At 40.2% G+C, this 16,820-nt stretch overlaps 1 protein-coding gene across 1 annotated transcript in view; it reads right to left on the reverse strand.

The window, feature by feature from the left end:
• The window catches only part of clybl (citrate lyase beta like), a 112,911-nt gene that overhangs the window by 20,620 nt on the left and 75,471 nt on the right, over positions 1–16,820 (reverse strand). Inside the window, exon 3 of the mRNA XM_041807806.1 lies at positions 6,617–6,805. Coding sequence (XP_041663740.1) covers positions 6,617–6,805 — 189 coding nt within the window. The remainder of the gene's footprint in view (positions 1–6,616; positions 6,806–16,820) is intronic.

The following is a 16,820-nucleotide window of genomic DNA, read 5'->3' on the forward strand; positions in this document are numbered from 1 at the left end:
TCTTTGATGTCTGACACTTCAGCACTGTAGTTAGTTACTGAGTTAGTGACTTCCCACCTGTGGCAAGGGATAGTCTGTAGTAAAGAGTGATGTACTGTTTTTGAAAATCAACACAACAAGAGAGTTAAAATATTAAGACTTTAATTTGAAATTTAACCCAGAACCTGTGAGAATTATATAAACCCGTAAAAAAGTGTTACATCGGGTGCACAGATGGCCTAGTGGTCTAAGGCCCTACCCATGTACACGGGAGGCCCGGGTTCAAATCCGGCCTGTGGCCCTTTACCGCATGTCTCTCCCCACTCTCTCTCCTGTTTTCAATTCTATCCACTGTCCTCTTCTATTGAACAAAGGCACTAAAAGCCCAAAACTAAATCTTTAAAGAAAAAAAGTGTTACATTTAACAGGATGGGAGTTGAATTGACACTGATGATTTTGCTGTGTAGATGCTAAATGTGTTAGGCTAGTCAGGCAATTTCTGATAGGTGTTACTATAGGCTAACAAACAAAGATGTGGATCCCAGTCATCTCTTAAAATCTTTGATTTTCTCGAAAGAGACTTTCGAAAAGTCACTTTATGTGATATGTACGCCCCTTACTGCTGATTTGTATGGTACATAGATATATATACAGCTATGAATTTCAGCTGAACCTTTACAGAAAATAAACTTTTTAAGTATTATCTGCCTTAGTTATTATATCAGAATGAATTCAGAACTGCATAAATGATACTGAATGTCAATTCTTCTAAAATCTACTATGGGGAAAAACAAAGACTGGAGAAAAAGAAACTTGAAGTGCAAAAACTCACTTTGAAACTCTCTTCAGATTTTGTTTGATTCTGTTATAAGTTTAAAAAATGCACAAATATTTCCGGAACATCATGTTCCTTAATGTGGTATTTCTGCTTGTGTAGTTCTGTAAATCTGCCTTTAATCTTTGCAGAGCATGCATGAAAAAAGGGAAAACCCACACTGTGATCCTGAGTTATTTTGCCAGAGTGAATTTGAAACTGTAAGAGAAAATGTTGAGGAGGAAAACCACATAAATGATATGTCACATCTTTCAAAATTCACTATGGGACAAAGACAGACAGATTGGAAAAAAAAAGAAAACTTAACGTGCAAAAACTCACTTTTGATTCGAATCTTGACACCTTTATTACCTGCGCCGTTCCCATTTGAGTCCTTATTCAGAAACACATCTATGAGGGGTTCAAACAGCGGAGGGAGCAAGCGCAGGAGAGCAGCCACAAAAGCAGGTGAAATGAAATATTTTACATTATCACCAGGGTTCCCCTCTTCGTCTGAAGTCTTCTCCTCTACCTTCTTTCACAGGCTCGGCACAACTACAGCATGAGTTCCCCTGAGAACATGCACGCATGGAAATGTGCACACGCGCGCTGAGCACATGCATACACACAGAGAAGCAAAGAAGAAACAAAATACAGAAAAAGGGGAGAAGAAACAAGATTTGGGATGTCTTTGAGTGTGTTTTACTCCTACATTATTTCGCTCTGCACCCCTCCCTGCTCCTTCCATAGCAGGGAACAGGGAGACTGGAGCAACAATCAGAGTGTGATGTGACACTTTGCTGAGGCCTTTATTCTGCACGACTCCTGCTAATATGCAAGCTCACCTAAGTAGGGCTTTAAAACCAAGTTTAATTCTTTGAAGACCAAAGCATTTCAATTTTTTCCAACAGACCAGTTCACAGCTAGCCCTGGACTGCCAGTGGGGTTGCCCAAATTCCAAAATCTATCATCTGGAAACACACAAAAGCCCCCTCCGTCAGATATTTCCTTTCAAAGCCAGTGGAAAAAAAAGGAGGGGGCGCAAAAGCTCAGAGTAGAAATCTGTCTAACCTCATGTCCCCCTCCTTCCTCTCCTTTTCTCTCGCTCCCTCTTTGACACACCAGGAAAAAGACAGATATAAATAACCTCAGGTACAGCTATGCTATTTTCCTAAATGAAGAGCTAAATAACCCAGGTGCACGCACTCACCACTCTTGTTCTCGCCCCTAAAAACTGAAAGAGTGGGCCTCCATTGAAGGATTTCAAAAAATATATAGGGGCAATTTTAATCATCTCCCCATTCAATCTCAGTTGGATAAATCATATCTGAGAGATTTGCATAAATACAAACCATCAAAGACTTTTCATCTTCAAAGAGGTTTTCAAGACCCAATAGGCTTTGTACTGTAATCATCTGAGGTCACAACCCTGTGGGAGCAAGGCTGCTATGGCAACATAAAAACTAACGCTGGGGGCTTAGCATAATATCCCCCCCTCCTTCGCAAACACAGGAAGGGGTGGGGCTGGTTAGGGTGGGGGGGTCCGAGAGGAGAGTGTGAAAAGAGGGTGTAGATAAACCTATTTCTGTGACAGAGGATGTGGGACAAACCTAGCCGGGAAACCTGAGCACGGTTACGGCAAGCAAGAAGGCCGTTTGGGTTTCTATGAGGAGCCTCCAAGCCTCTCTGATTACACGTTTCACTCTCTTCTTCAGCTATTATACACTTGGAGGGCCTGATTCACGCTTCATAAGAGGGACTATAGTGCTCCCTCATTGTTCGTCAGGCACGTACAGCAACCATTAGCCATCAATGGCTCTCAAAACTAGCACACTTAGGATGTTATTCTTTGCCAAATTGAGGAAAAAAATAAAAAAGCAAAGAAAAAAAGAAGAAATAACACCTCTTCTCTCCATTCAAAGCCAAGCTACAAACAAGCCCTCTGACAATTTCGCCACCCAATCATGAAAAGAGAAGGAGGGCGAGATGGAGCAAGAGAAAGGAGGCTATAGTGGGACAAGTTTCAATTAATTTTCTTCAAAAGGGGGCCAGATTAAATGTTTCCGGCCTGCTGAAGTGTTCATTTCACAGAGGGGAAGCGGAGAAAGAGGGGATGAGGGGAGGGGCCCGGGAGGAGGAGTAGAGGAGGAGGAGCGCGGACAGGGTGCGATTCTTTCGGTCCCACTGCACACCAAATAGTGCGGTGGGCAAAGAATGCACATGGCTCCCGAATCTGTGTGAGAATTGTCCCCGGACAAAAGGAGGGAGTTACGCCTGTTATAGCCCAATAAGGCCTGTCAGTCACACAAGGGCCGGGGGAGAGGAGGAAGGCAGAGCTAAAGGTTTACACACAAAGGGAAACAAGCAAGTCCATCTTTTAGCGACAAATCAGTCTGGAGGATCCTACACTAGTATCAATAAAAAAAAGGGAGGAAAATAAACAAGTGAGGGATTTACTGCGCTGTCTTAAAAGAGGGAGGAAAATCAGACACATGCTTACAATGCAGGCAGATAAATACAAAAACTGACACAAGAAGAAGACAAGATAAAAGAAAGAGGACAGCAATGGGATTAGATGAGCAAACATGAGAACGAAAAAGGTCCAATCCAGACTCTGTTTCAGGATAACCTGCTGCTGCAGAAACACCCAGACAAACACACCGTAAATCCAATGTGCAAACAGATTTACAATACACTCAGAGTGATTTTGGCAACACAGCTTAAGTTGTAAAAGAAAAACATACATAAGGAGGCAATAAAAGCTCTCAGCAGCCTGATGAAGGCTGTCAAATTTTTCAACATTGTTCAATCTCATGTTTACAGTATGTTATCTTAGGGAACAAAAGTGTTGAGAGGTGCAAAATGTTACCTGCAGAAAAATGTACTCATATAGAGTAACAATGCAAAAGAAATTATTATTTTTTGCAGTAAATTCTAACTTTCCACCATATTCAGGCCATATTGCAATAACAATACAGTTGAAAATTATGGTGCAGCCGTGCAGGGATTATGTGTATTTAATTAGGGCACTGATAACATATTTGAAGAACACAATTAACAGCAGAATTTCAGTTAATTCAATTAATCATATCATCATATCATACTTCACAGACCTCTATACTCACGGCTTTACCCAGCTATCATTAGCTCCTTAATGCTTGGTGTTGTGTCAGGTCTCACTCACTCATGGACACACAAATGCAAAAAGAAACAAATTGTTCCTCTATCTCTGCAGCATGAATTTTATCGGACATATAAACACACATAAAAATTTCATGAAATAGATTTATTCAATGTAAGAGACCCCAACATGACAACATAATCACTGAATTAATCACAATTTTTTTTTTGTATGGTGTGTGGAGTGGTTCAAGAGGATCAACTCAGCACACCACAAAGTAACAGATTCTGTTGAACGACTACCAGATTGTCAACCTGCTCTCATGACTCTAAATACCAAATCTCACATGCTAAGTCACTGCGGTTGTTAACACTCGATTTGTTGCCACAAATCAACAAGTTGGGACATCTTAACTTTATGCTTCCTTCAGTCAGCTTGCTTCCTGATTGGCTATTGCTCCATTCGATGCTCGTGTCTGCTCGGCTGTCCTCTGTGCCTACGCACATCAGGATATTTGGCTGTAAATATTGAACATGTTAAATTCTTACGATCTCAAGTTCTGGCACCTGATCAGAGGGGGAAAAAAAATCACTCGTAACGCATCGCACACTGCAGGACGGTCTGGCAAGATAATCTTAAGAACCCTCTGATAATCAGGCCTTTGCTGACTTTGATGGGAAGGAGGGATTCAGCCCAACAATCAGCACAATTATTGTTTTGTGTGTGGCCCACTTAAGAGGCACAGTGGGGAAAACATCATGCATTTTATTATTGGAAAGCCCACCGGTATCGTTTTATCCCATAACATCTTGTTACAGAAAGCAAAAGTTATCAACTGTCTGCGTGTGATGTGAACTGCTACACGATAATGGTGCACTGGTAAATAAATGTGTTGCTAATTACTGATTATCAGTGATTTAAATGTCCCAGCCCGAGTATTAAGCTGCTGTCCCGCTGGATAGTTTAATTGTGGTTTACCTGAGACAAAATAGCAGTCAATTACTGGAATTTTGAAAACTGAATGCATTAATTTCAGACCTAAATTGAATTATAGTCATAGTCACAGTCAAACATTTATTAAATTGACAGCTATGGCTTATACAAATAAATGCTGGTATCATTCATGCCCTGGGACACGAGATGATTCAAGCAGACCTCTCTTTCCACAGCATATTCACACTGAAAAAGATCATATGTGGTTAAACCTGTCATAGATTTTTCCGTATTGATACTGTTTCACCATAAATGCTCTGATTACATAAAACCTTTAAAAATATATCCTGAGTGCCTGATGATAGCCCTGTGGCTATTCTCCTATACCTCATGGATGGGGTTTTATTTTTACAAGCATTATTATTATAAAGTTTAAAATCCTGGTATTGTTGCAACCCTTGCCCTGCTAGTCATTTTCTGTATATTACTAATCAAAAGGACAACTTTTAAAACCCACAGCTCAGCAGTGATTCTTTTCTGAGAGGAGGTAGAAGCTGCTGAGCTGAGGCAGAGAATTAGTGAACACCTGTCACCAATTATACTTGGAAGAAGAAAGGGCAGCAGGAAGTAGATGTGTTCTAATTAAAACCACTAGTTAAAAACTTCCTGCCCCTTTGCAGAAACCACGGATGAGTGTGCGTTTGTCACACATAGAGAAAGTAAGTCGGCCAATTAAAAATGCTAAGGTAAACAGCTTAAAGTCTGGGAAATAAAGAGAAGAAATTATGCAAATAATATCTCAAATGGCAGATTAGAGCAAGAATATGTTGTGAATAGGAAGTAAGAAAAGCATCTTTGAAGTGTTTAAAGCCACAGAAAGTGCAGGAGTCAGACAGTAAGTTGTTTCCTCTTGGTAAGTGAGGCATATGGAGCTGATCAGAAAGGCCTACATTAATGATGTCACTGTCTCCTGACCTTTGGGGACCTGACATCCGTGCAGCGCCCCTTTATAGAAAGCCAGAGGGATGGCCGAACAAGCCCGAGTAGCTCTTAACTAGGGTGAAGGTCCAGATTTTTTGGGACAAATTGCTAAAAGTTAATCATATGAGGAAAAAATAAGTGGACAGTCATTTCAAGCATATTTTGCTACCTCTTTTCTTGTGTGTTAACAAATGTAGGAGTACACTAGAGGCCTGCTCGCTGTTTTTCTCACACATTAACCACAAAAACTGGGAGGACAGCCTTTCAGTATATTTTTATTCATTATATCTGTCTGGCTGATTTCTTTAAGTTAGATTAAATTAATTCTTAGCCACAATATAACGCTCTCTGTCCCTCTGAGAGTTCAGCGGTAGCAGAAGGCACCATTGTGTTGTTACAGAAAGCTATCAGGCTTCTGGAGCTAATCCGAAGAAATGTCATCCGCTTCTTGAGCAGCGGCCAAGAAAAACACTTGGCCTGTCCCCGAGTCCTGCCACAGGGATCGATTCCCTCTTTTACTGGGATGTGGAAAAAAGTTTGTTATGATTGCTTTGAAGATTCCTGCGGTTTCTTCTTACCTCATGACTTTGTGTCGGAGCACCAGTGTGTTTTTAAAAGACGCCCAGAGGTAAGGGAGAGAAGTGTCACGGGCTTTCTTGCTTTGTGCATGTGTTGCAAGTTTGTGTTGTTATTTCAGGATGTGATTACACTTGCTTTTAAGAACGATTTTTCTCTTTGACTTAAAAAAAACTACAGAACCTCTGACATGGAGGGCAATCTCAACTCACCCACTGCACCTCCTGAGTGTCTTCCACTTTAGGCAGCATGATCGCAGGAGGGAGAACTTCGGCCTGCAGGATGACATGCAGGTCAGCCTCAGCTAAACCACTGGACACCGAGTTCACCCTCACACACTTCTCTGTTCGGCCCAGGTCCAGCTCTGCTAACATCTTGGGGATGGTCTCCCTTGCTTCTGTCTACACAAACACAAAACAGAGACAATATTTAATAGAATCACCAATAAGAAGAGCTTGAAGGGTCTTTCATAACAAACACTGTTACTGTGAGTGATTACTTTCCTAAAATACACTAACAATATGAAAGAAAGATTGAGAAGGCATTCTAGCTCGATACATTTATGACAATTGCATTTATGCAAATCATCTCTATTTACAAAAAGAAGAGGAATGCAATAAAAGTCCAATTTCCTACAAGGAAATGCAGCCACATAAATAAAATCGAGCATTAAGTGTGATCACAAGAACAAATTTTGCATTAGGAACGTAAATTACACAAGATCAGAAAAGGTGATTGAGAAATTATACATCAGTCTGGGATGTATTCAATCAAACAGAGCATTAACATTACACAAACACAAAATAACATCACCTGCCTGCAGTACGGCTCATACAGCACGCTTCAAAATCAGAAAATACATTCGACTTTGTTCTCTCAATGCAGGCTTTGTAAAAGTTGAAGAGGAAGAGGCATGAGGAGGATGGGAAAATCAAAGAGAAAACCTACAGTCCAAACTTCTATCAGTAACACAGTAGCACACATCGCTATATTCAAACCAGATGCTGGGACACGAGAACGCAGGGAAAGAGGGATGTAAAGGAGAGAGAGGTCTGGCAAGTGAGAGGGGAGAGGGAGAGGCACTCTGGGAGAAATGTGGTCTGAGTTAAGCAGCGTGAGGAAACGGTAGCTTAGAAGATGTCAGGTCAGATCAGAGGCTGGAGTCTTTGAGGGCTTCTGGGTGTGTTTGCATGTACATGTGGGTTATGGAGATGCTTAACATGGGATTTTTTTCCTGTTTTTACACATAAAACGCTAAAATTAATTAAAAAATAAAAACATGTTAACCGATAATCCCTAACTAACTGCTGGTGACAAGGTCTACATTCAAAAATGTAGTGAAAAATGAAGGCATTTTAGTTTTTCAAATCTCCTGTGAGGATATTTTAACTGGCTATGAATCAGACTGAAACCTGAACAAGTGCTTCTTCATGTAAACAAGACTACCAGCATCATCAGAATTAAGACTAACTACTGCATAATCTAATGTACATACATGCTTTCAAGTACCTTTGTCTCACTCTAAAAGATGCCTCTGTCCCATACACCGGTATGACTAAAATACAAGTATAAAATTCTATTAAAAAATGTTTTATGGCACTATGAAATGTGCCACTGCACAAAACCTGACATGGTAGAAAATTTGACCAACATTCATCATTTATTCCAGACCGCTCCAATGAACAAAGCATCTTTGTAAACATATTGACTCGAACAAGGCTGGCAATGCCACTTTTTAACAGCTTTTCACCCTCATTAGATCATATTCTCACATATACAGAAAACTGTTCAGCAAAAACCTTGGAGCACTGGTTTAACTAAAGAGACTCTTCATTATAAGACACCAGGGAGTAGCAGAAAGTGCAGTGTTATTTGATGGCTTTGTGTCTGTACTTCAAACCTATCAATGTAGGCTGAAAACTCAGCTTGGGTTGCAAATAGACAGAGCTACACAGCTTTACAGACACAGTGAATTGTGGCTTCCAATGAAAATTATCAAAATTCTAACCTGTTTTGTCTATGGGAGACCTCCAAAAAAGAGACAGCACCTTATACGCTGAAGCAATTCATACTTCAGATTTAGTGGTACTTCCATAAAGTTATGCGAGGTGTACATACCAAGATAATTGGTCTGATTTGGGTCAGATTACCTGCTTGCATCAAAGGGTCTGATTAAAAAATATATAATATAATATAATATAATATAATATAATATAATATAATATAATATAATATAATAGATTATTTTCCAGACTTTCCTGTGATGTGAGGTGTGTTGAGAGTGATCTTTTCCTCTTCGACCTGCTTGGAGGATGTTCTGAGCTGCGCTAATTTGGGGGGGGGGGCACTGAGGACAGCCAAGCACACATGAGCATGATTGTTACGTGGAACAGAACAACAGTCAGTCAGGAAGCAAGCTGACCAAAGAAGGAAGCACAACAAACACAGCCAGGGCAACTATAGTAAACATAAAGCATAAACTTAAATGTGTGACAGAAATGGAGGACCAACTTGTTGTTTTCCATAAACGTTGTGTGTACACAAAACAGGGTCATGCATATGAATATTTTGTAGGCAGAGGGAAATTAGCAACATGTGCATCACAATGCATCTGAAAACACTAATTTCCCTAAAGAGTAAAATCTAATCCACTATCCAAAGCATCATAAGCAGACAGTTTCATTTTTGGGGATGTCTAGTGAGGCATATTAAACTTCCCACTATGAAAATTTGTTCATATTTATCTTTTAAAAACCTGCTATAAGTTTCAGTATCAAAGTCTAACCTTAATTCACCGTTGACGAAGGTAGGCAAACTTTAGTACTTAAACTAATATATAACATTTTCCTTGTTATCACACAGTGTGATTTTCAGCTTGAATAAATTTCACTTTGCTGCAAGATACTTTTTTTCCACACTTTTTTCAACAGTCTTTGTTTAAAACTTTTTAGAATGTTGCACATAATGAAATATCAATGCATAATTGTCTTTAACCCTTAGGAGTCCACTATTTTTGTCACATTTTAGCATGAAAACAAAGACACATTTTGCACTCATTTCTTTCAGTTTATGTTTGATGTCAATAGGCCAAGTAAAACAGGAAATAATGATCATTTGATATTGAAATTAATTCTGCACATAGAGGACAGTACACCATGCTGTACAGGACTGGCACTGGTATTTTCTTCAGAATTTCAGAATTTTGTTATTTCTTTGAAAAAAGAAAGACAACATATTGGTTTAAATAACAGTTTTTAAAAATCACTTTTTGGGGTGGGGTTGTGTTTTTCGGAGGTCCTATATCTAATGCAGTAAGTTAAACTTAAAAAGAATAATTTTCACTTCATAAAGTTGGGGTAGTGCAGAAAAAAACCCAAACATGAGCATGGTAAACATCTTCTGAGTGGTTTATATTGTCAAAAAAAGTATTAACAAAATGCCAAAATAGCCCATGGACTTCCAAGGGTTAATAATCCTGATCTGAACATTAACCAAACGAACTAGGATTTTGGCTTTTTCTGTAATAGAGCAGCACTATCTTATTTCTTGTTTCATGCTGATGTTAGTTTACCCATTGCATTCAGAGTCTGATTTTATTCATGCACTTCAGGCCATATAGTTTTTATATATGAAAGGTGCTTCATAAATCAAGTTTTGTTTTACTGAGTCCACTTGCATCCTAAATTTTCTAGTCCCCTTTAGAGAGCTGACAAAGCACTCTTGTGTTTTCTATAATTTTTTTAGTTTTACTCACTTTATATAAGTGGAACAAAGTATTTGAATGCTTTTTTAAAGGTCAGTTAAAGGGCAGTTTAGTGATTACATTATGCTATAAGACACAGTTTAATTCTTAAATGAAACTTGATGCTGCAAATGCTTTGGATTTACTTCAAGTAAGCATCTGACCAGGCTGATTATAAGCAGACAGATCATTGGAGTAATGATCATGAAAGAGAAACTGTAGACAGATATAACACGGGGAGCCCATACATCACCATCTCTTGTAAAAACCCAAGTAAACCTGGCTTATGAGGACCTCTCAAGGGTCACAGGACGGCTTCTGAGACAAAACAGCCCCCGCTCTGATCTCCTGGAATGCAGAACTGTACTTGATATTACGAACACCCCTCCAGTATCAATAAAATACAGTATCAAAGTACATATCAAAGATTTGCTCAGATTTAATAGGGGTCATGAGCGGGCTGGACTGCTGTGTGTCATCTATGTCTGTCTTTGCTTCACTGAATGAGACAAGAGGGATTGTCACAGCGTATGATGAGTGCGCTGTGATCTTTGACTCTTACTCAAGTTTTGCTGTAACCTCTCTGGAACTGGTAGCTTTCATAAGCCCAGATAGACCCGTAACTGTATCGTGGTAACTTAAAACGGATGGAGCGATTTACGCAGCCATAATTCAGTGTTCATAAACCTGCTACTTGGTGGATAAAATTCTGTCTGTGCCCGACTCAGTTCATTGTGACTGGAGGAAAATTGATCTGTGAGAAGCCCCATATGTAAAGAGACAGATTGATCCTTGACCAAACTGAATAAATAGTGATGTAGAGATGATCAAAAAGCTTGGTTTATAACAGTCAGAGATCAAGTAGACTGCTGAGAGAAGAGTGTATAAAAGTGCAACCAGAAACCTCTTATTGTAAGGATTGTCTCTTCTTTTTCTGAAAGTCTGACGCCAGGAATAGCTCAGAAGATGGCCTGGTCACCATGTGCCACCCTTCCTTTTATCCACATCTCTCTCTTAAGCGAAATACAGATTATTCTGCCAGACGCCTTGACCCCTATGGGCCCCGCCACTCTGAGCTTGAATAAAGCTCTTTGAAAAGCAGATATTTTACATTAATGGACAGCCATCCAACAAGTTGCTTCAAAGCTCCCTCCCCAATCACCTGGTGTCCCACGGAGAGCTCGCCCCAACGTCAGCTCTATCTCCTCTTTGATTCCCTCCATCGTGCTCATCATTAGGAGCTGACACACGGACAGGCAGGCGGGCGGGCAGGGCCGTAGAAACGCACAGACGATCATGAGCACCTTTTATTTTTTCATGTGCAGAGAGGCTGACCTTCCAGAGAGCGAGGTCAGCTCCTTAACACACAGCCTGAGCCTCGACGCTGAGGATCCTACGGAGCGTGTATACGTGACACAGCATGGCTGCTGCCTTGTAGACATCGCATCAGTCTGGAGCATCCAAACTGATGTGTGTACAGTCCACAGCGGGACTGTCTTCCTCTCCAGCAGTAGATCATGGATGGCCAGCCACGCCGTCATGCAGCTTGAAACAGGCAACGTCAAACATCGCCTCAGGACGGACTCCGGGTGAGGACTTGAGCGCTCTGTCCCTTCATTCAATTTGAATTAGATCTCAGTGCGATGCAGGAGCTGGAATATAGAAAGCGCTGAATATAGGCATTGTGCTACTTTCAAATCATTCTCCCAGTCTATCTTGTTTGTCTCTCACAAAGACTTTAAATTTTGTTTTTCAAGACTGGTCAAGACTTAAATCACTGTGGATTATTACTGAATGACTCAGGCTTTACTGTCACTGGTTGCAAAATGGATTCTCTATATGTATTAGTATTGTGAATTCAGGTGTTTCAATCAGACCTGGTACTATAGGTGTATAAAATAAAGCACCTAGCCACGCAGTCTCCATTTGCAAACATGTGTGATACAAAATGGGTCGTCCTGAAGAGCTCAGTGACTTCAAGTGTGGTACTGTGATGGATGCGACCTCTGCAATAGGATTGTTTGTGCAATTCAATCCCTACTGGACATTCCACCGTCAGCCATTCGTGATATTTTTACAAAGTGGAAGCATTTAGGAACAACAGCAACTCAGCCACAAAGCAGAAATGCAGAAATGTCACCAACGCTCTATTGATTCAGTAGCTGAAAAGTTACGAATTTCTACTGGAAGTAATGGGTTTTCAATGACAAGCAGCTGTAAGGCAAGCCTCACATCACCAAGTCCAATTCCAAGTGTCAGATGGAGTGGTGTAAAGCGCAACAACACTGGACTGTGGAGCAGCAGAAACGTGTTCTGTGTAGGGACAGATAATGCTTCTCTTGTTGGCAGTCAGATGGGTGAGTTGAGGTTTGGCGGATGCTGGGAGAACATTACCTGCCTGACAGCATTGTGCCAACTGTGAGGTTTGGTGGAGAAGGGATAATGGTATGGGGCTGTTTTCAGGGTTTGGGCTAGACTCCTTATCTCCAGTGAAAGGTATGCGTCAGCATACCAAGACATTTTGGACAATGCTATGCTTCCAACTTTGCAGCAACAGTTTGGGGAACCACAGCCAGCAGGTGACCAATGCAGTATTTGTGCAAGTACCAACACTGTGTCAAAGATTGGAGGATTACATTACTAAAAATGCTTAAAAAAAGTCATTTACATATCCATGCCTGAAATTTTTGATTTCTTTGAAATCATGCTGGATCAAGATCAAGAAGATGTCCCTGAAATGTTCGCATTCTCACATGGTGACACCATCACTGGAATAACTGGGCTAGAAGGGTCTCAGGAGACAAGACATAATGTTAAAATAAAGGCACCAAAGTGGTAGACAAAGGAGCAGATTCACTATACTATGTGTTAATGAGAGTATTTGCCTTCATATTAATGCTATGTGTGGTTGGACTAATTCCAATTCAGTCATAAATCAGCTCACCCTGACTTCTCACAAAATATTTAACAGGGAGCAATCGGGAAAAAAGTCAAGTTAAAGTCTGGCATGCAATAACCCTGTATACTATGGTTTGTTTGGAGTTTTTCTGAAAATGTTAAGAGGGATGTAGTTAATGCAGTGTTGAGCAGTGGTTAAATTTAGCTGATCTTTGTCCTGGCTCTGTCCCTCAAAGTTTAGGAGTTATCTTGGTCTCAATAGATTTGGCTCTTGGTTATAACTTCTCTTCAGGCTGTTTTAATCTTGGACACCACTGACAGATCTTTAGCTGTCGCCAGCAGTTATCCCAATTAGCTTTAATGGATTTCCAGGACAAGATCTGCTCTTCTGTAAGCTGGTCACTCTTTCCAATCCAACTTAAAACTTGAGAAGAGAAGTTGGAGATAATGGATGGCATTCATAAACATAATTTTAACTGCACTGCACTGAGAGGGCTGTAGATGGATAAATAAACGCCCTCTCCACAACGATGGTCCAGCACAATGGCTGCAATATGGTGCTGAGGCTTTTCTTCACTTGGTTTTTGTGGTAGTGTGATTCATACAAAGCTTAAGTAAGGAATGAATATGAAGCCTGATGACTTTGACCTTTCCCATCCAAAATGGTGCAATGCCTGTGACCAAGTTCAAGGGAAAAAACTCAAGCATGAGCCTGGCATGCATCCTAATCCAATCACCTGACAAAAATCCTCATAATATGTCAGTCAATTAAAGCTGAAAGATTTCCAGTCTCTCCTCCTGCTCTGCTATTGCCAGCCCTGCGCTGTTGCTTTCAACCTACCACCAGAACATCTGCCTGTTGGCTCCAGTGGAGGGGTTTAGGATGCTATCTCATCACATCCAAAACAGTTCATGTAAAATAATCTGCAGGAGTAATGGGGCTGGAGCCTGATGCCATAATCAGTCATATTGTGTTATTGAAATAAACGTTTTTGAATAGTTGCAAATGTGAGATGACTGCCTGAAATCTATTCAGTTCATTCTTTTGTGCTGGTTTTAAAGAAAAATCCCTCAAAGCATATCTGACATACTGCATACAAAAGTATGCCAATGACTCAGACCTCCAAAATGATCTCCAAAATAAAATCAGTTCATCCTATGATTACTGCTGGAATTTGTGCAAAGTTTCAAGAAAATCAACGAAAACTTTCCAAAGATATTGCATTTCAAACAAGGGATGAAAATGAGACCCAGCTCAATAACCATGGCCTTTGACAACTGACGTCCAAAATGTTAACAGTTCATACATGAATTAAAGTGCACATTTTTGAAAAATTTCAAAGAAATATCCTAAAGCATTCGTGAGATATCATGTTCACAAGCAAGTGATGAACATGAGGCACAAAGACAGTGATCTTTGACTTACAATCTCTAAAATCTAAACAGTTCATCCTTAAATCAGAGCTGGAATTTGTGCAAAGTTTGGAAAATATCTCTCAAACCTTCCTTGAGATATCATGATCAATAATAAGGCATGAACATGAGGCCCAGTGGCCGTGACCTTTGTGATCTGCAAAATGCAATCAGTTCATCATCAGAGAATCAACCCAAAACATTCTTGAGGTATCATTTTTACAAGCAAAGGATGAACATCTGGCCTTATGACTGTGAGTTTTGGCTAAATCAGGGCTGGCAGTGCAGCAAACTCTAAAGAAAATATTTAAAGGCTTCCTTAAGATATGGTGTTTAAAAGATAGGGATGAACATGAGGTCCAAAGACGATGGCCTTTGAGTTTTGATCTCCAAGATCAAAACCATTCATCTATTAATCAAAGTGGGCACAGATTAAAAAAAATTAAAGAAATCACCTGGAGCATTTATGAGCTATAGCTTTTGCAAGCAAGGGGTGAACATGAGACCAAAAGACTGTGTCCTCTGACTGAGGATCTCCAAAATCTGTTTAGTTCATCCCTGAGTAAGAATGGACATGTATGAACATTTTTAAGAAAATCTCCAAAACATTTCTGAGACACAGCGTTCACATGCAAGGGGTGAACATGAAGTTCAATGGCATTGGCCTGTGACTCCAAAATCTGATGCCAGAGTGGGCATTTATGCAGATTTTAAAAAAATCCTCAAAAGCACTCCTGAGATCCTTTGTTCACAAGAATGGTCTGGACTGATAGCCATACAACCTGAAAACATTACGCCTCCAGCCCTGGGTATCACAGCTGCAGATGCATTCAAGTTGGCCTAAATAAGGATCATTCACATCTTTAAAAACACAAAAAATGGCACCATTATAATCAAACTCACATTTACAGTGCACCCTCTATCACCGAAAAGGCTCCTTCAAATATTACAGTGCTGTTGTTTTATTCAAAAAGAGCATATATGTTTTTTATGTGTGAAAAGAGGGGGAAATCATGAGTCACAATGGGAGTAGTTGTTTTTCTGTCTTTTTTTTTACCTTTTGAGAGCTGGCGTTTTGCACCCTGCTGTGCAACACGAGCTGCCATTTAAAATGAGCTGCAGAGTAGCTCAGGTGAAGGCTGCCTGCCTGAAGTGTGACTGCACACGTTTGTTCATCTGTCTCTGTCAGTGTGTGTGTGTGTGTGTGTTGGGGAATATGTGAGTGCATGTGAGCAGGTTTCAAGTCATCCTGGATGGGGTTTGACAAGTGACACGCTGCACTCCAGAAAGCAGGAGTGAGATGACTGACTAATTCAGGCTACATTGATAACTGAGACGTAGCAGAAGCAGATTCAGGCCTTCACTCTTGTCAGTTGGAGGCACACCGTGTTATCCGTTTTCCTGTCAGGGCAGACAACAAGACATAACTAGCAGGATAGAGCGGGGGGGATTTGTAAACATGAAACCTGCTTGTCATTGCTGGTCAAAACTGACAGCCTGAAGTGGAAGAACAGCTAGTTATTACACAGTATTTGTTCACTTTAATTGGCCATGAAAAGCTCTCATTACAGCGTTTTGGTTACAGTTCATTACAAGTTGCATTGCAATGTTTGCGGGGGAATTAAATCCCAAGGCTACATATTCATTCCGGAGAAAAAAAGGTAGAGCCCGTCATTCAGTATCTTTGATAACATACTAGTATACAGAGTTATCTGCATAATTAAAATGATTTACTTAATTAGCTTCATTAGAGAATACTCATCAGTTTGTTTCCTAATGATTTATGTCTCATTTGCAACTCCCAGTACAGCTGCCTCCACTCCACCAACAAAGTCAGCCCAATTTACTGTGCGTCCAACTAACACAGGACTAATTATGCTTAACATTATGTCTCTCTTTTAGCCAACTAATGATTGATTTTATTAAGGAATGTAAGCAAGTTACTTTGGGCTTCATTAGTGAGCTTAGAGCATGTGTGAGCTGGAGGGCATGCACAAATCACGACTCCATCAAATCTGCTGAATCTAGGAGGATAATAAAGGCTGCAGCGTGCTCCAAGCCACATAAAGTTTGGTATGCTGACGTTTGATGCAAAACTGAATGTAACTCCAGGCTACAAGGGAAATGAAGTGAAGGTTTGGAAACTATAAAACAAGCATGAAATAAACAGACTGCAATTGTACCTATTAAGAGAACTTGCAGTGGAATGAGCATTTATTTTGTTTTCCCATTTAAATGATTTAAATATTAATTTTGTATGCAATCAATCACTGTACATAAAATGATCAATACCTCTTTCTTTAGGATGAGCCATGATTTGTGCTTAAACACAAATTATTTAACACTTCTATGACTTCTGAGTA

Source organism: Cheilinus undulatus, linkage group 15 (genome assembly GCF_018320785.1).
Source record: "Cheilinus undulatus linkage group 15, ASM1832078v1, whole genome shotgun sequence".
Lineage (NCBI taxonomy): Eukaryota > Metazoa > Chordata > Actinopteri > Labriformes > Labridae > Cheilinus > Cheilinus undulatus.